Below are 25,558 nucleotides of genomic sequence, written 5' to 3' on the forward strand. Positions count from 1 at the left end.
ATTCTACCGGAAGCGCGTGAGAGAGAGAGAGGGAGAGAGCGAAAGCAACAGCCTACGCCCATCAAAGCGCTGGTTTGTAGAATGCTGGACAGGTGACAATTACACATAATGTCACCAAAAAAGTGCGTTTTTGGTTGCCAGACCAAGACAGTCTTGCACAGATTCTCCAAAACCCCGCGTTAAGGCAACAGTGGATGTAATTTGCTTTTCCGGATCAGCAACTGAGTTTATATTGTTAAACTATCATGCGCGAATGTTTATATCTGTTCGCTGCATTTCGGTGCCGACTGTTTCATAAACAGCTCGACGCCGCATTTTCCCAATCGCCTAATGCTGAAGGATGGAGCAGTCCCAACGTTAGAAGGGTGAGTGAGACTGCTTCAAATGTCTCTACACAAACCACGCGTAAACACACAAACACACGTGCACAACTGCACTTCCCACATGTACACCTTCAAAGACAAAAATACGACGATATAATTCAAGTATAAATATGTAAATAACACAAGCCGCTAAGCATATTATATAGTTAGTGTATAACTTGTAACTTACCACATACAGACGTCCTGCTCTAGTCGTTTTTGCTGCTGCTCCTGTTCAACTGCAGCCTCTGGGTCTGATTCCGGATCATAGATGTATGGCTGTATCTGATTAAAAGCCATATTTTTATTTTGAATAAAGTTTTTTTCCCGCTGTTAGGGATGACGGACTCGACTCAACACTACAGCGCTGCTGTACACGTCATTATTTAGCTCCGCTCACACGACACGCCCCCACCCGCTCGGCTTTTTTCGGAAAGACTCGGAACAGCGCATCTTTCTTATATAATTATTAAAAAAATAAAGACTTTTCGGAGATATGCAGGATGCAATGCTACTCTATAGGTACTCAAGATTGACATGACACTGACTGAAACTGAGTGTTTCACCCCCCCTTTAATGATTTTTTTAATTTTATTTTTTTACTTAAAGGTGTAGTATTTTTGCAGTAAAATATCCAAAAAACACTAGGCCGGTGTTATATATTTTGTTCAGTTGAGTACCTACAATATCCCAAATGTTTCTAACTATTTGTAAATTGTGAGAAAATTGCTATTTTAACTAAGGACCGGGACCTTTCAGCATAGCGTTTAAGTAAGTCACCTGTCAATTGTGTCTTATCTGTGCTACTCTCGGTTTTGGGTTTTATTTGGCAGGAGCGCTTTACTCTTAGCAGTGTGAACAAGTGATTTAACGGAGTAATGTCATAACATCATTTTCAACACACTTAAATGTATCTAATATGATAACAGAGCTCCATTACCTCATAATCATAACCGGAAGAGCGGATCAGTGCAGGCGCCCGGCGACTATGTCCCGTCCCGTCATAATAAAAGTCCCGGTGTTCACGAGGCGGGTATTTGTGTAACAATCGCTCAAGCGGCCGTGCTCAGCTCCACGACACTCGGTTCTGCTCTGCTTTACACTACAGTAACGTTAATAACCGCATGCATGAACATGATTTCTGCCCGTGTCCCATGTCCCAAGATGCTGCGCTCAAACTTTGCATCATGTTTTAAAGTAGTGGACGGAAAGTTGCATAGTGCACCTTTAAGGGTTTCTTGGCACTTTAATTACCATTTGTTCGTAATACTGCTTTTTTTGAAAATGTTATAAAACATAAATCAATGCAAAAAATCTATTTCTAAGCAAAAACTTCACAACATTTTAAGTTATCTAATAAAGTTTTTTCTACATTCTTATTTGTCAGCATCCCTTGAAGTATCATATTCTTAAGATTTTTTTTTCAAATATATATATATATATATATATATATATATATATATATATATATATATATATATATATATATATATATATATATATATATAATTCTTTATAAAATCAACTTCCGCAATGTGAAGCCCCAAAACACTGATCTGAAGAATCTATCAAGAAAGATCTTTTATAATCTCCAAAGAACCATACACCAATTCACCTCTATATATGTAGGTCAGTCCCATCCATGAGTGAGGGGACATTCATGACTACTAAAACCTCAAGACTTCACTTTTGAAGGAACAATCCCCCTATTCTCCAGCCTTCTGTTGTAATAGCACAGAGGAAAATCCCAGTGTCTCAGACCATCTTGGATGAAAACTGCTATAGAGGAGAGAAACACATTCGTTCTTTATACCTCTTCTGTCTCCAGAGTGTTTTTTAAGGTCACTCTTAGATTCACCTGTGAATTCATGAATTCATTCATACCTCATTCCTTCCATCTACAGAGCAGGTACCAGATGAAAGAAATAACACATGCTCACCAAGAGCCAAGGCATCATCTGGTGAAGAATATGAATAATTCAAATCAAATGAGCCATAACAACTAAAGCCTATTCCATGATTCCCCCCCCCCCCCCTTTCTTTCCAGCTGAAGTGAAAGAGCGAACAGATTTCGTCAAGATTTTCCTTTCAGAGCCTCTCACAGTTTATAGGTTCCACTTATCTAATTACATGCATGACACAAGGTCAGGGATGTTGTGAGATGGCTGCGAAGTACTTATAGTTCAAAGAGGTACTCAAGCTTATATGCCATCTGATTTCCATGTAAATAACACACGAGTTAAGCGGCACATAGCAAATCAAAAGTCAGGGTTACAGAGTGCATCTAAAAGACAGACAGACAGATGGACAGACAGACGGACGGACATACAGACCACAGACGGACAGACAGACAGACAGACAGACAGACAGACAGACAGACAGACAGATAGATAGATAGATAGATAGATAGATAGATAGATAGATAGATAGATAGATAGATAGATAGATAGATAGATAGATAGATAGATAGATAGATAGATAGATAGATAGATAGATAGATAGATAGATAGATCATATAAAAGACAAAAAAAGCACAAAAAGTATAGGCTATAGCTCTTTGAAGCACCTTGGAGCAACACGTAAATATGAATAGGTATGAATACAGTGTATCGTGTAAAGGTTTTACCTGAAGGGATTTGGAAAGCAAAGGAGTTCATTTTGAGCTGTTTATCTATCTGACAGAACTCTGCAGCGTATTTAACTCTTATCCTACAGATTTATGTACTTGTGTCCATTTGTGCGCTTAATTTCACGGCTATTTGAGCAAGTTAATCAAATTAAACATCACGGATCTCAAAACAACCTCTGAGACCGCAACAGTGACGAGCGCTTCAACTGTATGATTTCTCTGACTGTTTGTTCTAGCATTTCTTTGTTTTAACGTGTAGAGCGTTTTATAGGCTATATGTATTTTTTTCCACCACTTCAACATGTTGGACAGACCTGAATCACTACGTTACCGCTCTCTGGAAGCTCCAGCTTCGAATGAGGCTTGACCGCTGATTCGTGTGTTATATAGCGTCCTAAAAATAGCTCCGCTTTCAAAGGCATGTATGTTGTGAGTGACAATTAGGAGAACGAATCATAGGTCCAGAACAGCATCGAACTCCGCCCACCATGCAAGCTTAGCTCCGCCTTTCTGAATAGCCACCAAAGTTGTCGTCCCTTTTTTCCTTGTATGGTTACGCACGAAGTTGATTGACAGAGAGGCACGCCCCCTTGATTCGCGGGCATCCGCAGACGCTACGGTGGCTCCCCACACTGACTGACACAGTAACCTGTGAGCTTGAGCTCCTGTGCTCCTGCAGCTCACCTTCCAGAAACATTGTGAGGAAAGCAAACAAACCTGGATGGATGGATCCTGTACTATTAAATATATTTTAGTGTCCTTAGTGAGCTGAAACGTCTCGGATTTCGTGACTGATCTGAATGTTTCAGTCGCTCGCGCTGAAGCGAACGCGGATTCCTCGCGCAGAGAATCAAAGTCTCTCAAACGCTCCGTTTAGCTGCACAGACATGGATGTTCTGGCCAGTTACAGTATTTTTCAAGAACTTCAGCTTGTTCATGACACTGGCTACTTCTCTGCGATGCCGTCTCTGGAGGAAAACTGGCAGCAGGTGAATTGGTTTTATCTCTGTCTTTGCAATTTATCCAACTTTTTTTTCGCGTGTCAGTGCGCTATTGCGCGCGCGCAACTTACACAGGCGCAACAAACAATATTTATAGAATTTTGCATAATTGCAACTTGTCTTTAGTATTGCATATGCATTTTAAAATACCACGTGGTTGAACTAATCTGATGTTGTCATGCCATGCAGCTTACTTCTTGCTAAGTGCAATGTAGCTAAACAAGCTGGGAAATTAAGATCTGAATAATACAAACAGAGACTCTTTGAATAATAGATCTACATCTGTCCTATCAGTGTTTTTTCAGTCCCCTCGGCACTGCACAGACTCTCGACTCTACTGCATTATATATAAATGTACGCGCGTGATTGACTCATAATGTGTCTGGCAGTTAAACGTGCATGGCAGACGTATACAGTGCGCATATCTATGAAACTGTGTAGAATCTTACGTATAATCCAGTCAGTTTCATGCAAATGCCACTTTTTCCCCATTCACGAGGATGGAGTCATGCGGCGCGTGGACAAAGCACACTGACATCCACATGGACGTTGGTTTATGCACCGGCGTGCATTCACAACGATTTGAGATTTATGAAATCCATTTAGGGAACAGAATTGGTTTGCACCGTGCACATGTGAGTAATGACTGTGGTGCGTCGCGAGCGCTTGGATGGAGGCATGCTTTGCGCAGAGTTGAGCTCTCCGCAGTGCTGAAGGGGCAAAGCATGGTCCATCCATTGATGCCGGTGCATTGCCTTCTCAACGTGCATTGATTTTTAGATTGCTCGGCCATTTTTCTTAACCTATGGTTTGTGATTGCATTTTTCTCCACATGATGCATGCAGTGGTGGTTTCTTTTGGTACCATTGTTTATTGTTTGGATTATTTGATTATTCCCCTAACCTTGAGTTTTGAAAGATGGTCATGCAGTATTGCAATATATCACACTACATGCTCATATATGCAGGTGTGTTTACAATTTCACGTAGTGACAGTTCACGTGCAAATTCATGTAGTTATGAGCTATATGGAATCAAACATTTGTACTTTCAATGGGGATAAAATTATAGAATGATAACCAGCTACAGAAACTACAATATGCACTTGTGCATTCGTGTAATTTTTAACCTAATATCTCGACGTTGAAGAAAAAAAGTTCATAGATATCTTAACTGCTGTTTGTGTGTGTGTAAGAGCTTGGGAGCCAGTTTTTGGCTTTGCTATTGACTTTCAATGGTTTATATGAACAAGAAATGCTCAAAGACTGACATTTGACCTCAATTGAGCTCCTGTGCCCTTAGTGATCTAGTGCTAAGTGATCCTAAAGGCCAGGCTTCCTTCAGAGCAGCGGATATTGCTCACAAACCATGTAATCCATAGTAAGTGGAATAAAATAGGCCAGAACAGTAGAGACATTGCTAGGCCTACAAGACTTCTTATTCTCTAGACGCTGCAGCTTTTCACCTTAGGTTATTCTTCTGGTTGTGCTTAGAATTGACTCAATGTGGATGGATGGCGATGGTGTGTGTTGTCTGTGTGTAAAAACACCTTGACTTTAGCTAAGAAAAATGTCAGTCTGCACACTGACACGTTGCACTCAAAGACCTCAGAGGCCATTTCAGGTCATAAATATGATATTACAAGAAAAATCCAATTCAATTTTTAATACACGGCTCAAGTATCCAGCTATGTCAGGTGAGGGCCTATTGAAAAGTGATGAGGAGAGATTGTGTATTCGCAGGATTCAATATAGAACAAAAGTTCCTTGCCTGAAGCCCCACCATCAAACATCACATGCCCTATAGCCATGACAGAGGATATCCAAAATACCTCACCTTGAAGAGACAGTGTGACTCAACTACTCCTGTGGAGAAGGGTAACTGCAAAATTGGAACAGTGAATGGTATGGCGTCTGTCCCCATCGAAACCGAATGACCATTCTGGAAATCACAGGATACAGTGGCACATCAGACTATTCTGGAGTGCTTTTGTCTTATAGCATCTATTTTGGGACTTAGGGGAACTTGAAATGTCTTTTGTTCTCGTCGCTTTCATTTCAACTGTCTGATATTTTTAGACTTGGTTTTGAAATCTTGCTTGCAGCTGCAATAACATGTTGTGGTAGGGAGCAAGGAAAAGAATGCCTTTATGAGATCTTTAACCACAATAATAAGTATTAGAAGTGGATGATATGACAAGAATCTTTTATCACAATATCAGTACTGTTATATCTACTTTAAAATACTAGTTTCACTGTTCTAACTTTTTGTATGGCTGATATGCAATGTCACGTGAGCAAACGGTCTGTTCCCCCACCCCCAAAAAAGCATGATTGCAAGTGTAATATTGCTTTTATACAAGAGTCTAATAAATTAGAATTTAATGAGCAATTTTAGACACAATTTTGCTCATTACTTTTTTTCTGCAGAAATGTTGAAACACACAGTAGTGGCATTACTGGAGTGTTTTTGAACAAATCATTCATAAAGGCAATCACTTGTTTAGTTCCTGAATGAAACCAAGTTTTTTGAACGTAGTGGTTGAATGAATGATTCCTTGACTCACTCATACAGTCACTTGTCGTCATGTCACCAACTGGCGAACCGACGTAACCGGCAGAAGGAGTCACTGAGTGATCCCACCACTAATACAAAAACGGACAACTAATGCAATTCATTTTTATTCTATTTTTAACTTAATTTTACTGTTGAATTAAATGCTTTACTAATGCGAGATTTTATTTTATTGTTTTCTTTTTAACTGGAAATTGATGAATGCGAACCAAAAGATTATGCAATTATGAATTCTCGTATTATTATGTTTATAACTACAAAAAGTTAAATACAACTCACTCTAAACAGTGAATATCAATTGCTCCGTTTTGTCCCACTTTGTATTTTACTAATCATGTAATGTTATAAACAGTAAAAGTAAAATTATGACATGTTACTCAGCTCTATTAAGTAGCATTTGCTTTATGAGATTAAGAAAAAGTCTTAATGGATGTCAGAGATAGTACTTTTCTCACAGCATGTGGTTTCAATCATTTAATGGTGCTAGTTAATGGTGCTTCCCAGCTGTTCTTACACAATTTGTCATATGGCAAGCAAGGAACTACTCATAAGAATGATATATCTGACTGACAAGCACAACAAGGACATTTATAACTCTTTGAAAGGTCTTTAATATGTTTAATTTACATGCTAATACTGTAATCACAGCAAGGATGTTTGATCCCTTCTTTATAAGAGATTCTTATATTGAAATCAGGATGTGCTTAAGAAAATGTTTTTTGCACTTTTGAATCTTTGCGCGTTCGGATCCACCAGACGTTTTTTCTCTTGCAGCCTCAGGCCAGGGCAAACTCTGTAACTGATACTGTAATGACTCTCCAAAGAGCCTAATGCACTGTGCTAAGGCAGCACATTGTGCGTTTCACAGTGTCAACTACTTACAGGAACGCTCCTCTAAAGTCATTACGTTGCTTTCTTGACTAAATGCCCCAAGGAAAAGTCCAAGAATAAACCAACCCTTTTTAACCCACAGCTCCCAAACCTTGATGCAAAGCCACACAGTTAAACAACCCCAAAAAACAAAAATGTTATCACATTTCTAATTCCCCCATTGAAATCTATCCTATGTCACAGCCCTGTGTCCCGAGCTGCAGAGCGGCTCCTGTGGTTGCATGCTTATGAGGATTGACAGGAGGCATTGAGCGAAAGTGCCAAGCATGCATATTCCGTGCTGCAGTCTCTGCCACTCCGAAACCCTGGCTGCTTAGAAGCCGGAAGGAAAAAATACCAAAAAGACGAAACCTACTTTCCCATTCTTGGATGCATCGAAACTTAGTTTTGCACGCCATCCATAGCTTGGGCCAGTCCAGGCAGTGGCTGCGAGCTCTCGCATATCCACCCCCTTGTTTAGGCCCATGGATCCGAGCGGATTCCCATTACTGTAGGCGATGACTGCTGAAATGTGTGTTATGTAATTCTCTCAGCGCCACAGCTGCCTTCTTACAGCGTGCAAGTCGGCCCGCCGGAGAGAGCCAAACCCAGCCACATCACCGTGAAATCTTAAAGAGGTTTCCGGATCACACGGCTCCGTGGGCCATGTCTTCATGCTGGGAGACAGACCATATGGATCATTTAGTAAAATACACAGTTTTTCCTCTTAACAATAATTTATGGACTCATTGTTTAGTGAGAAGAAAATGAGACGGCTGTCCTCTGGCTGACTTGTTTTCAATACTAAAAGGGACTTTTTTCACATATTGTTATTGAGACACCATTAACCATCGTAAATGCTTATTCCAAACCAATATGCATCCGTAAATGAGTCCATTCGCACCCTTTAGTGATTCCATTCACACTTTTCACTTGATTGCACGGCCCTGAGATTGAGTCCTCTACATTATCAAATGTGCTGGCTCATATTAACTACATCACAGTCCTCATTTATCATCGAAACCAGCGACAGATTTTTGGATAACATGCCGTGTAATGGAGCTGAAATGATCTGGTTGCTTGCGATAACATCAGTGCACTGATCCCATTGCTACTGACAAGCATCAGTAATTGAAAATGACAAAGAGATAGCGCTCTCCATCTCATGAGTCAATTCTGGGAGTTATTGCAATATAGTTGTCATGCAGAACGCATGGCTACTGCTCTAAGACGGTTGACTCGAGCGAGAAACGGGCCTTATAAGAGGTGAAGCATCTTTAAATATGCAGAGATATCATTAGTGCCTCTATCGAGATGTCTCGCTGTACCTTCTGACAGGTTCACTTCTGCGGGTGGATTTCAGGTGTAAAAAACAGAGCCTGTTTCATCAGTAGTCTTGGCTCCTGCAAAGCAGACATATGGCGCTTTCTCAAGATTACTTAAGAATGTGGTTGCATTCTGCTCTTGCATGACACACTCGCCAGCTTCTAATAATTCGCAGATTATGCAGCACTCATCATAAATAGTACTTGGTAGGCGGTTTTGCAAGCTTGTGACGTGAATTTTGTTTTTAACCCTAGAATGCACGACCCCAAAAATACTAAAGGAATGCAAAGGTGTCAACATGACCCATATTAGATTCAGTGGGTTTTGTCAAAGTATACGCATGCTGTTTTTGATCTTTATTTTCACAGTATAAAAAAAAGTTGTCGCTGGAAGTGGTCGTGCTGCCTTGAAATTTTAAGTTTAGTCAACTCAAATATCAAAGTTGTCACTTAGTACAACTTTACATTTCAAGTTGGATAAACTTAATTTAAAGGCAGCATGAATGCTTACTTCTTTTAAAAAAATGAATTTGATTATACGCAAATTTTTAAAAACGTATTATGTAATGAACCTATGACATATACTCTACCATTCAAAAGTTTGAATTTATTTGATCATTATTACAAATATAATTTAAAAAAAAATACAATTTAAAATACCTTTTTTTTTCGATTTTAATACATTTTAAAATGTTATTTATTCCTGTGATGCAAAGCTGAATTTTCAGCACCATTACTCCAGTCTTCATGTGGGGGCATGTCTATGCATTCTCGGGTGATAGTTTGATGGGGCAGTTGAATTAGGCTGGACTCTCTTTGCATCACGACTCTAGCGTTGTCCTGTAACCCATAGGCCACAGCTCCACCATCACCAGTGACATTTGTGTCAGAGTATCTAATACGTTCCTCCTTCATTTGCGTCACAAACTCGCATGCACTTGTTTATGTTGTCGCATGTGACTCTTAACAATGACAACGGTCCTCCCAATGCCGAGCTCAAGAGCAACTGTCAGGGTCACCCTGTAACAATACTCAAGCTGACCCCTAGCAATCCAATTAGACTCCTGCACTACAGCAGTGAGTAGGCAACCCACTCTAGGCACCGAGATCATTAATCTGACTGGGGCCAGATGATTGCCCATGATGGCTGCCACATTGAAGGGTGATGAAAAGGTTAGCGTCTGATGAAAGAGGAGACGGGAGATGGTGCACTCATTTGTCGAAGGCCTCTGGAGTAAGTGTCAGCACCCAGAGCTGCGGAGCGAGGGGAAAGAAGTGAAGTGGAGCATCTTTATGTATGAGTCCCGAATCTAGCGCAGACGTGAGACACAGCACTGGCACTCAAGGCTTTGATTAACAGGCCGAGTAGAACTGAGCTCTTTTTTCACTCTCGCGCACAGCTTGACAGCGATTTTCCCTTCATTTAAGATAGAATGTAAAACTTTTACAAGGCGGCACAGGGCAGGGAATGAATCGGCAATAATGTGCATATGAAATGCAAATAGTCTCACTTTCATGTGGAAAGTTTCAGGAAGATTGGTCTTTTCAAGTCAACATGGAATCAAAATTGACCTTATTTTTTACCGTACACATGGTTAAAATGTTCGGAGTCGTTAAGATTAAGAAAATTGATACTTTTTTTCAGCAGGGATGCATACTTTTTTTTTTTAAAGTGACAGTAAAGACTTTTACTTTGTAACAAAAAAAATATCAAAGAATCTTAAAAAAAAAAAAAAAAAATTCTGAAGGATCATGTGACACTGAAGTCTGGAGTAATTATGCTAAAAATTCAGCTTCACATCACAAATTAAAAAGTTATTTAAAATATTTTTTTTTTATCAAATAGCAGCCTTGGTGAGCACATTCCTGCACACAATTTATTGGTGCAAGTTATGCCTAAGTGTTTGTCTTTAATTTTACTAAAAAAATAACTAGGAACTTGGAAGTTCACTTTAAAATGCGACATTACAGAATGAATGGATTCTGTAATGGCAGTGTGTTTTAGTTGGGTTGTTAACCATTTTTGTTGACTTTAAAGGCATGTAAATTCTAATTAAATCAGTCAAAAAGTTTATTGTTGAAGGGATAGTTTCTACAAAAACATTCTTGTTTGTTTAAAAAACAAAAACAAATACAGGTTTGGAATGACATAAGGATGAGTAAATGGCTATTAAAAACATTTGGTGAAATATCTCTTTAAGTAACACCTATATTCTACATGTAATCGCACCAAAAATGACTCTGATTTCAGAGTGATATTATGACATCTCTTACTCTGTCCAAGCTGAAACAGTCCCTCATTTTTAATTGCGTTGTTTGCCATTGACAGCAGGTTTATTAAAGAACGTGTTGCTAAGGAACCACGTTTTGTTCCAGCTATTGCACTTGTTTGTTTTGGCGTCGTTCTCCTCATCGGTCATTGTATGCATAGAATCTCACAGCCAGCGTCTCCTGCGATACCTCCGGAGAAAGTCTTCCAACAGACCTTGAGAGATACAATGAAGGACAATATTCTCTCTGTAAACATCCCATCGCTTTTCTTCTCTTTTTTCATCAGAAGCCATCAATCACCGCCAGCAACGTTTCAGCCTCAAAATGGGTCATGAAACTTAAAGCGACAAGAGGCGTTGTTTATCAAGGTTTATGCAAGCTTCAATCAATCACTCCGTATTGCTGCATAGAGTTGAGCGCTATTCTGCAGTGGAGAGAAATTCATCTTTTTGTATCTCATGGACTGGTCCATTGAATCATTTATGTTACAAAAAAACATGCATTTTGCATTTGTTACAATAATGGGGCATTTGCACATTACATTGTGCAGTTTTGTGATATATATATATTTTATTTTTATTTTTTTTGTGTGGAAAAGCATGTTTGAAAGCCCATCATGCTGTATGCATGCACCATGCAAGTGGTAATTTGTGCATGCACGCGAGTGTCAGATGAGGGATTTCTCGACGAAACATTGCTGAGCTCAGCACTTCTACTGCGTGTGTGTGTGTGTGTGTGTGTGTGTGTGTGTGTGTGTGTGTGTGTGTGTGTGTGTGTGTGTGTGTGTGTGTGTGTGTGTGTGTGTGTGTGTGTGCATATGTGACTTACTCAGCCGTGACATATATGCAAAGCCAGCTGTATTTCCATATGCTCCAAGTTACCGTTGTCTGAGGCCCACATGACCTGGCCTGGCTCCAGTACTGGGCCTGCATTGTAACACCTGGATACAGCAATACTCAGTATCACCACCCCATCCCTTATGCTGAAGCAGGCAAACACATTCTTTCTTTCTGACTGCTTTGCAGTTGCTGCTCACTGGAGGAAGTGAAAGGAGGGCTGGCAAAGCACTGTCCAAATTTGGATGTACATCAGTCAAGAATTGGTTTGTGTCAAGATTGCACAACATAGCAGTGTGTTCTTAGTTATACAGCAACAATCAAAAAACTCACAAACAATTGAACAAGGCAATGTTTTTAATATTTAAAGCCAAACAAAACAATTTTGGTTTCTGCTAGCTAAAAGAAAATCCTTGGTTCGATCACTTTTTAGTATAAAAAAAGCATGTCAATAGAATAAAATAATCCTGATTATCTCAAGTCATCATGTATATGGAGAATATTCTCTATAAAACTGCTTTGTACTAATAATTACACTTATGTTTAATGCACTTTCACAGCAGCCGGTTATTCAAGTTAATCAACCAAAAGCAAGTCTAGACTAATATTTATCCAGCTTTGGCATTCATCACACATTGTGTTTTATAAATACTTTTTAATAGGAAAAAACAGAGACCATCAGTTCTCCTAATTCTTCTTTAGTATAGCGCCTGTACACACCAGTTCTTGTGGCATAAGGAGGTTTGTCTTTGTTTTAGCATGGGAGAGCTATTTGGGTCGGAAGTTATTTTGGGATGCATTGCTAGAAATACCTGTGGGAGTGAGTAATAGTTGAAATGAGACCAGCTTTAAGTTAGTTTGTGTAGTCATTTACATATGTTTAGAGCCTGTGCTGTGTTCGTTTGAAATCAAAAGTTGTAGTTGTTGTTATTCGTTCATTCATTTATTTCTTAGTATGAACATGCAGATGTCTTTAAAAGCATTAGAAGTCCAAATATACAGTATCTAGTTCCCCTGTTCTTGTTAAAGGGCTTTGTGCTCAGGGCTTTTTGGTATTTAATCATCTACTTCTAATTAATCCAATTATGAGTCATTTGAATCACAGCAGATGTGGAGCCGCAAACTCAAGCAGGTGTGAAAAGATCGCCCTCTCCATTTCAAATCCCAAGGTTTCGCTTTCACTCTTGGCTCGGACTCTCATATTCATTCCGCGGAGGTTGAAACATTACCCACGTGCCTCAAGAACAATAGGCTAGCGTTGCCACCGAAAGCATGACTCACTGTCCTCCATTAGCTGGCATGTTAATCGCATACAAGGGTCAGCATGAGTAAACGGGTCCAAGAGTGGGAGTTTCGAGATGTCTGGACACCATCTTGCATTCTCAGTCCACTCTTGAAGACAACGCAAACTTGGCTGTAAATTATTTGCGATAACTCAAAATGGCCACAGTAAGTAGGCTATAGCGGCTCTGCCTTAATGGACTGAACTCAATGAACTCACCACGGAAGGGAAGGCGGGGGCTGTCGCACTTCCCTGAGATGGAGGGAATATGAAAACGGCAGCTCTGCGCTTCCTTGAGGTGTGTGTCCGCTTGCAGTTGGCTCGTGTGTGTGTGTGTGTGTGTGTGTGTGTGTGTGTGTGTGTGTGTGCGTGTGTGTGTGTGCGTGTGCGTACTACTACAACACTTCCAACCTTTAGGCAGTATGTGATAGATCAAAATAATGTTATACTGAGGAGAGAGGTATTCATTTGCAGTTGTGGTGAGGTATACAAGTATAAACATACTCACATTTAAGCATTGCAAACATAACACGTTTTATTTTCAAGGATGCCAGTAGATTTTGGAATTGATAGACTTCTGCTGATTTCAAATTGCCTAAAATATAGCCAGTTTCACGAGAAATGACAGTTCTGGATGGTACCATACAATGGATCTTTAAAATGTAGGGACATAAAAATTGTTAAATTGCAATAAGAAAAGTCTTAAATGTTTTTGTTTTTAGGTCAAATTTCCCTCAGAGCCATGTTAAATATCACCGCCTGTTCAAATGTATTCTGCTCATCAAGGCTGCATCTATTTGATGAAAAATAAACAGTTTAAGAGTAAAAACTGACATATTGGGAAATATTATTGCAATTTGAAATAATTCTTTTATATTTTAATATATATTTAAAATGTAATATATTCCTGTGATGCAAAGCTGCATTATTGCTCCAGTCTTCAGCATCACATGATCCTTCAGAAAACATTCTAATATGCTGATTTTCTGCTGCTTAATATTTTCATAGAAACTGTGGTGTATTTTCCCCCCAGGATATTTGTTGATTAGCAAAGTTCTCTTTTGATAAATTTAATGTATCCTTGCTGAATACAATTTTTAATTCAATTCTTTAAGTTCCTCCAAACTATTAAACAATACTGTACTCCAGTTCAGATAAAGTACTGCCTTTGCATCTGTTTCTAAAATAATATTTTTTTAATCTACCATCTAGATTATTGATGTGGTTGTTTTTTTTCATTATTGTTGTTAAATTATTGTATTAAAGTCTTAAACCTGGTTTCACAGACATGGCTTAGATTAAGCCAGGATTAGGCCTTAGTCCAATTAGGACATGTAAGTAGCTTTTGTAAATGTGCCTTATAAAAAAAAAAACATTACTGGAGTGCATTTTGAGACCGAACAATGGAACTGAGATATTTTAAGATCAGTGCACGTTTGCTTTCAGTTAAAACATCTCAAACAAGCATTTTAGTATGGGACTAGGTTTAAGCCTTGTATGTAAAACCAGAAGTGAATATTGAATTTAAATCTTAAACTTGCAGATACCCTGAATCAAGAACATATTCAGATCCAGCTGTGGCGTCTAGTGTAAGAAAATGGGTGAGAATTTCAAACACAGTGCCTGACATTTGTACTGCAATTTAACATAAAATGTCAGGCTACTTCTTATGTTGCTGTTTACATATCAATATGGAACATTTGCCATGTTTGCCATGTGAGAAAAATACTGGTAATTTAACGAAAAAAGGCATGTGAATGTGTGAAATCACCTATTCATTATTTATAACTTGCATGCAAGCACACCGCCAAAGAATTTTGTGCGATCACCACATTACACCCCAAAAAACTGTCTTTTGGTCAGAAACTGGCCAAAACTAAAAGCTGCATCGGATTCATCCGAGCCGCACTGGGAATCTCCCCACACCAGGCCTGTTGCACTGTGTCGAATGTGCGCTGCATAACAACACAATGGCTCGCTGTAGAGGGATGTTCACTGCCAGCTTACCCAACCTGAGCCCTTTGATCCTGCCCTTTGTAATGCAAATCAAAAGGAGGAGAGAGTAGGACACCAGGGAGAATCTTCATGGTTCACGCTGATGTGCAGTTGTCAATTTCTCACTCGAAATTTGGACTACACAGTTAATCTGAATGGGTTCGAGAAGCGTATTGACTAGCGCAGGTAAGATATGTAGCCTGTATCTCTGGTGTACAATCGTTTATTTATTGTTATGGGCATTTTGCCTTTATGGGACAATGTTCGAAATGATACGATCAGAAAATGACTAGTGGCTGATCAATATGGCCGTACAATGCTGATAAAATACAACAATGTCAAATGAGACTAGATTACTCAAATCAATTACTTTTTTACACGGAGTGTATGTACTCTGGAAAAAAAAAAATGGCGTAGGATTTATTTTGAAACTTTTTTACTCAGAAATTGCTAGTAAATTTCACAAAGAAATGCAAACATCCACAGAGCCCCTAAGGGGACATGGTGGTGAAAAAAATATGAGATGAGAGTTTTGCGATCTCCCCCGAGAAACTTTACGTTCACTTGCAAAACCTCTGCGTTCCCCTGAGAAACTTGTTTGCGTTTGCTCGCAAAACTTTTGTGTTCTTTGTGAGTGAACACGTTTCTCGGGGGAATGCAAAAGATTTACCACATATTTTTTCCTCCCATCTATTTTTTTATTTTTTTTTCACCCTAAGGTACTCGGTAAGAAACAGTAAATTAGACTTGAAAGTAGAAAGTCTTAATATTTTCATGTAAAACATACTTCAATAATCTGTTTTATTGACAAGATGATTTTTATGATTTTTAAAATCATGTAAAAGTATTAAAAAAAATTATTATTATTTTCTCAGAACCTTTCCCCCCTATTTTGTCAGTAATACATTAAGAAATGTTGTTCGGCTGCTTAAAAAGTGTGTTCACGTTTTTCAAGAATTATTTTTACGCATTTATGTATTAATTTATCACTTTAATTTGAATTAATTCATTTATTGAAACAATTTCAATTGCTATTAAAATTATTATTTTTTTAAATCAAATACTTAATCTGTAGAAGTACCAGCAGAATCATTGATTGAACCATTTGGTACCGGAAATGTTAAGAGAAATTAGAATCATAATTCCGATTATAGAATGCAGTTCAAGAAAACTGGGTGGAAATGTGTTGCTTACATTGTTAAAGCTGAGACTTAAATCATAAATAGAGATCATAAATCTAATCTACACATCAAATTTTCTGAGAAATATTTCCCTTTAGCTTATTAAGCAATATCTTAATATATGCTAGCCTAGTTTTTTTTACCCATTATCCACATTTCCCTCCATGCTTTAATGCTTTTGTCTATGTGGCTCTCATTATGAGGATTAGGCCCGCTGCCTCGTGCCACAACAGGTCGCCCCGTCCTCAGGGCAGACACCCGCCCCTTGTATGGTAACAAGCTGTTAACCCTCAGTTAAAATGAGCAACACCCCTTCACTCCCCCGCTATCAATGGATTCACGCTGGGACTTAATGCTCTATGAGTGCTTTAATGAAAATTGGTGGATCTTGATAAGATTAGCTGGCATTGCCAGACTGCGGCCCGTAAGCAACCCATAAACACATAAACAACCAAATCCTGTTAAAGCTAGATAGTGAATCCCGTACCGCGCTCTGTCGCATTGTCGCTCGGATTATCTCTGGCAAAACATCCTTTATTTTCCTTCAAGAAGCATCGCTGCATGGTTCAAGCATTCAAATCAATGAAAAATATATTGGATTGACTTTTCGAGGCACCACCGCTAATGTTTGTTCTTTTGTAAATCCTGATTTAGCCCTCGCACAATTTTTGTGGATTAATACGACGTGCTGATATCAAGGCGCCTACTCCCTTTTAGCTTCCACTCAAATCATTGCGAGGGAAAATGTCAACACTAATTCATATTCAAATGAACTCCCTCTGACAATTAGAGTAACAAAGGCCTTGACGCATAGAGCGGACGCGGAGAGAACACTGGCGAGGTGCTAGGTTGCGGAGCGCACAAAGCGCTATTGCACGCCTGACAGTTTTGCTGATGAAGCGTCTGACTGGGGCTCTGTACCCACGCAGTGACCTCTAACCTGAGGGTTTTAGCATGCCACTATATTGGCACTATTGCTGTATTGTGCTGAACTGCCTGAAACAATGGAAAGTCGCTAACACTGACTTAGTACCATAGAAATCAGCTGATCTTGCAGTGAGAGTTGTCAACAGTTCACTGCACAAAGAGGACCATGGATAAACAGAGACTTTACACATAAGTGACTCTTATGAGCCGATTCTTTTTAGTGAATCAAAAACATACAGCACAACCAGAGCAGTCCCAAGGCTGTGACTTCTTGCCTTGCTGCCTTATTAGGCAATACTTTTGTAGGCAGCGTTTGTGCATAAAGATACCTCATAACTTTTTCGGAGAGACGTCTGATGCCACGTAAAGGTTTAATGATCTACAGCCAAATAGAACGAGCTTTGGTAATATTTAACTACAATAGTAAATGGACTGCATATATATAGCGCTTTCAACAGACCTATGGCCATCCTAAGCGCTTTACATATTTCCTCACATTCACCCATTCATACACAGACAGCGTTGTCAGCCATGCAAAACACCATCCAGCTCGTCAGAAGCAGCTGGGGTTTGGTGTTATGCTCATGGACACCTCAACACTTGGTCAGGTGGAACCGGCAACGACCCACCAACCTTCAGGTGTGTAGACAACCTACATGAGCCACTGAGCAACTGCCGCCTACAATAGTAATTTCTCTCCAGATATGACATCAGAAGTGGAAACGTAGGTCAAAAACATGCATTTGTACATAAAAACTGTCCACAAACCGCATCTTTCAGACGCCATCTTTATTTTTAAGCTCAACTGTCTCAAAATGGAAAGCAAGGGATTGTGTAATATCAAAGGCAGTGAAAGATACATTCATGGTGCATTCAAAAAATCTTTCCTGTAGCTCAACCAGTAGAGCATGGCGCTAGCAACGCCAAGGTCATGGGTTCGATTCCCAGGGAAAGCAAGAACTGACAATAATGTAAAATGTGTCCCTTGAATGCAATGTAAGTCGCTTTGGATGAAAGCTACTGTCAAATGCATAAATGTAAATGTAAAAACTGGTCAAATGAAGGGATCTCAGGAGACAGGAAGTGAAGCTAACATTGGATTCCGACATGCCTTGGTGCCTTCCTAACGGCCTGCGAAGGCCTGCAAATGACCAGTTCTTCTTAGTGAATCAGAAACATGCAGCAGTAAACGTATCCATCAGAGCATCAAAATGAATATTTATACATTTATATTCATATTTTTATCTCATAGATAAATATTTACATAATTATATTTGTATATTAGAACTATTGTATTTATTTATATGTGTGTGCATGCGTGTGTGTGTATCTGATGTTAGATTTATTTTATTTTTTCTGTATTTAATATTTTCTTTATTTATCTTATTTATATTTACTGTAGAAATGCTGCACGCTGTAGAAAACACTGGTTTAGCTTGAAGTAGTCACATTATTGGCTAGAAATAACGGGCAGTGCAAATTTTTTGCAAACACCTCCTTCCTCCCACAATAAAACTAGCTTTAAATGGTCTAGTGCTGATTGATCCACACACATCAGAAGGCTGGTTTATTGCTAATTACATTGCCTTTCCCCCTTAAGTGCGAGCATAAGATTAGCGCTACAGCTCAGGAGGGACAGGAACACTTGGAGCGCTTCATTTGCCTCCGGCTTGTAAAAATGTGCCAGCGCCTTTGTGCGAGAGTGTGATTTCTTAATTGGCGTTATGTCATATCTGCTATATTGCCGGCGACTGCTTTATCGGGCCCAAAATGCATGCTACTCTATACCTTTAGCACCTTTAAATGAGCTGCGGCAAGCATCTCTGCTAAAACTTGGAACTGAAAAGATTCTGTTTGCGAAGGTACCTTGATAAGCACTTGCATAATTAAGCCATTATCCTCTTGCTCCCGTTATATGTGATGGCGTCGTTTGCCGTGTTTGGAAAAGGACAGGTCCATATATCAACAAGGAGATGACAAACAATTACATCTTTAGTGGAGGCCATTGTTTTGTCCCTCACTGCACACGGTCCTATTAATGCTTATGTCAACAGGGCTCTTCAGGATCCATTTCACAAGTGCCAGCTTTGCCTTTATGGTTACTTAAAGGTGTCAGGAGGCATTAGCCTACATTCAGCTAACGGCCACACTCTGATCTAAGTGTACGAACGCTCACATTATCTGTGTCATTTCTTTGCAAATGCTAGCTGGGATCCTCAGAAACTACTCTGGATAGTAATGTAATGTTTTTTTCTTGCTAATTTCGGGTTTACAGTTACAAGCAAGACCAGAAACATACTCATGTACACAAATGCAGACCCTTGGTTAACACATTAAAGATGCCAGTCCCGACTTGGCTTGCATTTCTGTATTTCCGTAAAAGGTGCTTTTGCACACATTACCTAGTGTAAGCTGTCTTCTATAATCAACAACCTAAATACTCTGATTTAATGGAAAAGAAAATAATGGAGCTTGCAAGGTGGAGCCACCGGGGATTGAACTTGTCGGTCCAGCACATTTCACAGATGCTCGTTTGGATTGATCTGGGGAATTTGGGCAAAAACTTGTAATCTTCTTCATTTTGTTCCTCAATCCATTCCTGAACAATGTATGCAGTGTGGCAGGGAGTATTATAATGCTGAAAGAGGCCACTTCAACCAGGAAACACCATTGTCATGAAGGGGTGTACCTGGTCTGGAACAGTGTTTAAGGAGGTGGCACGTGCCAAACATAGGGTTTTCCAACAGAAAATTGCTCACACTCCCTCCACCAGCTTGTCGTAGTCCCACACCACAGTGCATCCTGGTGCCATCACTTCCCCAGGTAAATGGCACACAATGTCTGTTGGCTTGGACCTGACGGGATAGCCTTCTCTGCCCTCGTTCATCAATGAGCCTTGGGCACCCAACAACCTGTCCCCAGTTTGTGGTTTTTCCCTCCTCAAACCACTGTTGGTATATCACCTCAGCTGACTGGGAGCAACCCACAAGCATTGATGTTTCAGAGATTCAGTCGCCTTGCCATAACAACTTGGCCCTTGTCAAAGTCACTCAGATCTTTATTTCTGCCCATTTATCCTGCATCCAACACATAGATTTAAGAGAACTGGTTGTTTGCTTCTAATCTACTCAGCCCTCAATATGTGGCATTGTTAGGAGATGATCAACAATATTCACTTCCCCTGTTACTGGTCATAATATTTTAACTCATCAGTGTGTATATGGTCTACCTCAAACAGAAGAGAAACGCTAAGGTTAAAGGTTGAATTCCCAGTTAATGCAAGGACTGATAGAAATATGTGCATATACCTTGAATACAATGTAAGTTGCTTTGGATAAAAAAAGACTTGCCAAAATACTTCTATATTATTGATGTAAAATATTATAAAACCCCAATTACAATGAATTTGAGTTCGTTTCAGGCCTTAATCTGTTCATGTTTAGTAACATGGTCATGTAAACACTTTTAACCCATTATAGTCTTGAGCCTAAAGTCGTCTGGCTCTTGCATCTCAACGGTTGTGTATGCCCGAGACTGTGTGAACGTGTGTGTCTGCAATCTTCCTGCAGATGAGATGTAGGTTATTTTTAGGCGCCGCCTGGCGAGGCTGTAAATGGGAGGCAGGGCGAGTTTTGAGGGCCACTGTTGATGAGATCACACATGGCCCCATCATTCCCCCCGTCCTATCGATCGGCTGGGGCCTGAAGGGGGATTGTGTCTCAGGGTGCCGCCAGCTGGCCAGTCCCTTCCTGAATCAAAGCACTGGCAGGTGGTCATTTGTGGTCCCCCTCTCCCCTTAGCCCAAGTCTTACATTACAGATCAATGACTGATCAGAGAACAGGCTGGATGAGTTTCACTTCTAAGCCCATCCGTCAGGGGGTGTCATTGGCGTAAGTGGATAGCTGCAGTCGGTGTGTATCAGTGGCTGGTCTTTTAAAAAGCCTTTTGGAAGGGTTTCTTTGTTATGTCAGATGGCTAATCAGCTTGCGTGTGTTTTGCTGGGTATGCATCAGACATTTGGTATGGTCAGAATACACATTTAGCATTTACAGTGAGGAATGATGTATCCATTTGGAATAATTCAAAAATGTTGTGCTTTTGGGGGAAAAAAGGTTGTTCACTAAGGCTGCTCTTATTTGATGAAAAATACAATAATATTGTGAAATAAAGTATTATTACAATTCAAAATAATTTTCTATTGTAATGTTATATTTTAAAATATAATAACAAAAGATCAATTTTAAGCATCAAGCATTTAAGTTATCAGTCTGCAGTGTCACATTATCCTTCAGAACCCTTTTTGGGTAAAGGGTTAAAAAAAAGAGTTCAATAATTTATTCAGCTTAATACATTGTTTTAAAGTGGCAGTAAAGTCATTTTTTAATTCACATTTCATAATGTTACACATTATGTATTTTTCAACTACAAAACAATCACAAAAAAAATTCAAGCAGCAAATAACAGTTAATAATAATTAATAATTTTTATTTGATAAAATAAAGCATGATAATTTTTTTTTATTTTTTTTTATAAAATAAGACTAATAAAAAGACTACACAAACATTGTTTAAATAGTTTGATTACACAACTCTATTTACTCTATTTCCATGTGTCGCCATGTGCCATGTTAAATTTTTTTAACCTTCCGAAAAATTTGGTGCACGTACATTTTTAATAAGTAAATAGTTAAGACAGCTTGGGGTGTGAGTGTGTGTAACATTTTACTTGGTCAACATCTTTCCATAATCTTGAACACCAATCAACATTGATTGATTACTATCAACCAATCAGATTTGAGGGACAAGTTTACTGTTTCTGTCAAGTTTAGGCTTACATGCAGGGCTAGGTGCTTCTACAGTGTTATTCATTTCCTTCTAATTTTAGAGTTAAGCTATAAATAGGGTTAGGTTCAGGGGTAGGGTTAGCCTGACGTGGTCATACTCAATTCTAGTCAGAAAATGAGTCTTAAACTGCTCCATTGGACTGTGATTATGAAAGACATCAGTTGGATAGACCTACAACCAATCAGAGCAACGAAGCGACGTATTGTCAATGTCAACATAGTTCAACTGCACTGTGTTGCCAAGTCCTAGTTGACGGGTTTTGTTGTAACTTGGCAACCCCGTCTGTACGAGGCTTGAATACGCGATCTTTGCCGGTGTTGTAAAAAAATTAAATAATTTAATGATACACAGAGTACTTACCCAACATGATCATCCTTTCTGAGAGAAATTGTAAAGGTCCGAGCAGTTTCTGTTCGAGGATAATTACTCCTCTATGGAGCAAGGCCAGACCGAACTGCCCGACCTAAATATTTTGTGGGCGGGGCTAAATTCGGCTGGCATCCAGGCTAGGGTAGGGATATAGTCAGGATTAAATTTTCGGAAAGGAATGTTGTTCCAGGATACGCCATGTGATTCCGTGTGTATGTCTACGCCGAAACGAACCATTGTGTGTGTGTGTTTGTGTGTCCACAATGTAAATGGATTTATAAACATACTAAATTATGTTTTTTTGAAAATGTAAAAATGCAGAATGTTTCTTGTGATGGGTAGGTTTAAGGATCAGGGTTGGGTGTAAGCAATCGTTATTGTGATTGACATGGCCAAATGAAATGTTTCGAATCGGTTGCAGGGCATTTCCGGTGAACTGTTTTTCGGGGGGGAAATAACGCATATGACATCATACCCATGTGCCTTGAGAAACTCATCGCGATTGGTCGATGAGATGCTATCAGGAACGCCCAATAGGCCTTCTTGTTTCATGACGGGAACGCCCAAGCCGCAGCTGGACCCTTCTCATATTGAGACAACTGACAACGACTGTGCCACTGACCAATAAAAACCTGGACTAAAGTCAATAGCGCAGTATTTTTTAAGTTCTTTAAAGGCCGCGTTAGTAATATGCGTTTATAGGTGGATCCACAACGTGCATACACTTTGCTTATTACACACACAGGGACGTGCAGCAGCTCACAAACATTTTTTTTATATACTATATTAAAAATAAAACGATTCCTCTTTGGAAAAACGTTCAGTGTTTCTGCTCGCAAATTCAGCCATGTAAATAGCAAATGACACTAGCTTTTAAAAGGAATGTGAGATGAGAAGATTGGTTTATTGCACGTTACTCATTAAGTGACTAGGGACAACCCTTTTAGACCATGCGTCGGACGCGCCAGACATTTTTCCCATCATTAAACTAGCAAAAGTGGATCCGGACACGTCCTAAGTGCACTTGCGCTGTGCGCTTTAGACCATTAGCTTAGATCGTTAAAATATGGCCCTAACTCTGCAAAATCAGGACGTACATAAAACCCCATAGGAAAATCTGGTAAGAACCAGCTTCGAATTGGACACCCGGGATCTAAAGTCACACCTGCACCACTCTATAAGCACTTTGCATTCAGTACTGTATCCCATAAGAAAGTGACTTGACCAATATCAAGTGTTTTTTTTTCATTAAACTGTCAAAAAATTGTGACAATGTCGCATTCTACAGTCGGAAACATCGCTCTTAGTGTGTTTAAGTGCACATGCTCTTGGATGGAGGCTGGTATGGAAACATCACATATCCTGAGCAGCAAACGATTCTTCCTTTCTTGAAATTGGAAATGCAGTTACCAGCTGCAGAGAATCCATTATTTTCTGCAAGCACGCTTTCCCCTTTTAGACCTTTTGACAAATGTAATAGGACAGCGTTCAACAACCTGACCTGACAAATAACCTCAGTTGCCCTGTTTTCAGAGAGCTGGTTGGCTCTCCGCCGCCAACGGCCTTTAGCTTGGGACAGCTGATGCTAAATCATCTCCCCAAAATTAATAGAGCATTTCTCTGTCAACTTGCTTAACAGCTGTTTGCATTTGGTCTGGATATCGGTTGTGCTTCTCCTCCACGGGTTCCCCATTCATTTTTATAACCGGCTTGTTTTATTAGCTTTGCCTGCTTGAGGGAGGCAGTGCTTCGATGTTAATTGGCGCGCCGCATGACTGTATCCCCGCTGAGCGTCATGGTGCGAGGGGAAGATTGCATGAGGGTATCGCCGACTCCTTCTCAAATCAGATTATCCTATATTAAACTTAATATAGTGCAAGCGATAGCCAGTCTTATATTGCGCTCAGCCATTGCTCCGTTTATGCCAGATATACGGTGGCGTTATGATGCTTTCGGTGGCTAGAGGGTGCGCTGAGATGCAAGAGGAAGTGACATGTTGTCACAGGTGCACAGATGCAGAAAAGATAATTGCACAGCGGGTTCGACTACGAGAGACAGACGTGTCAACATTGCTGCCATAACACCCGATCACAAGCCAGGTTCGTCACTTTACAGATGATAGATCGCCGCCAAACCCGCGGCGAGGAACAGGTCACAAATCGGATCGGATGGACAGGCTTCCAAAAAAAGGCACCTACGTGACTGACAGTGAAGGGCCTTGTGTTTCTCGCTCTCATATTCTCAGCTGTGCTCGCTGCGGGGCACGTCACAGATGACTCACTTTATCAGTTGCAACCTCTCGATGTTTGACAGTCGCTCCTTCCACGACGTGGTGCGAGATGCCGGCAGGAGGTCTTCACTTGCTCGGTTTCTGCACCCAGTGACGTTAGATACTGTGATATACGTGCACACTTTATTCGGTGGAGTTAAGATGCAAATGGGTTTTAATTATTTGAATTGTGTGTACTATTTGTGTACTCTATCCTAACTTTGCACAGCAGGCTTCCGCTGAAAACTGCTGCACAGCTTTACAAATCACAGCTGATCAAAAGAGATTTGAAAGAGATATCTCATGAAGAAACATCATGGCTAGTTAAGAGGATACAGTTTTTGTGTGCGTGTGCGTGTGTGTGTGTGCGTTGTTTTTGTCATTAGTAGTGGTTGTCACGAGGGATGTTCATTTTGACTGCTTCAATACTCAAAATCAATCAGCCAAGGGTAGAATGATAGAGTTCTGTCTGTGCTATTTTTAAATTGCCTGTCAATGTACATATGCATCAGAACAACATGTTTTACCATTGCATCACATCTTGCCATTTTTATACACATCTCATGCCTTGAATGTTGCATTTTTAAGACAGCATGTCAAGTGAAAATAGAATCAGGCGCCTGAGACATGTTTATAACGGTCTAGTTTTTTTAACCAAAGAATGTGTGGTGCAACTGGGCCACCATATTAAAAATGAAACGTTTGTGACCTTTCAAAATGTATTAATGATCAATCATTGCTCTGAGCTGCGTTTCCCAAAATCATAGTTGAACATAGAGAACAATGGTAGCAGTGATCTTCACTATCAACTTAGGCTCACCAT

At 39.8% G+C, this 25,558-nt stretch overlaps 1 protein-coding gene across 2 annotated transcripts in view; it reads left to right on the forward strand.

Moving 5' to 3' along the window:
• The first annotated feature begins 3,595 nt into the window (after positions 1-3,595).
• Positions 3,596-25,558, forward strand: part of klf7a (Kruppel like factor 7a) — a 41,715-nt gene continuing 19,752 nt past the window's right edge. Inside the window, exon 1 of one of the 2 annotated variants that reach the window (XM_067442186.1) lies at positions 3,596-3,980. In XM_067442186.1, the coding sequence (XP_067298287.1) occupies positions 3,792-3,980 (189 nt within the window). In that variant the 5' untranslated portion in view covers positions 3,596-3,791. The remainder of the gene's footprint in view (positions 3,981-25,558) is intronic. The other variant, XM_067442187.1, reaches the window with a different exon arrangement.

The sequence above is a fragment of the Pseudorasbora parva genome, chromosome 4 (assembly GCF_024679245.1).
Source record: "Pseudorasbora parva isolate DD20220531a chromosome 4, ASM2467924v1, whole genome shotgun sequence".
Lineage (NCBI taxonomy): Eukaryota > Metazoa > Chordata > Actinopteri > Cypriniformes > Gobionidae > Pseudorasbora > Pseudorasbora parva.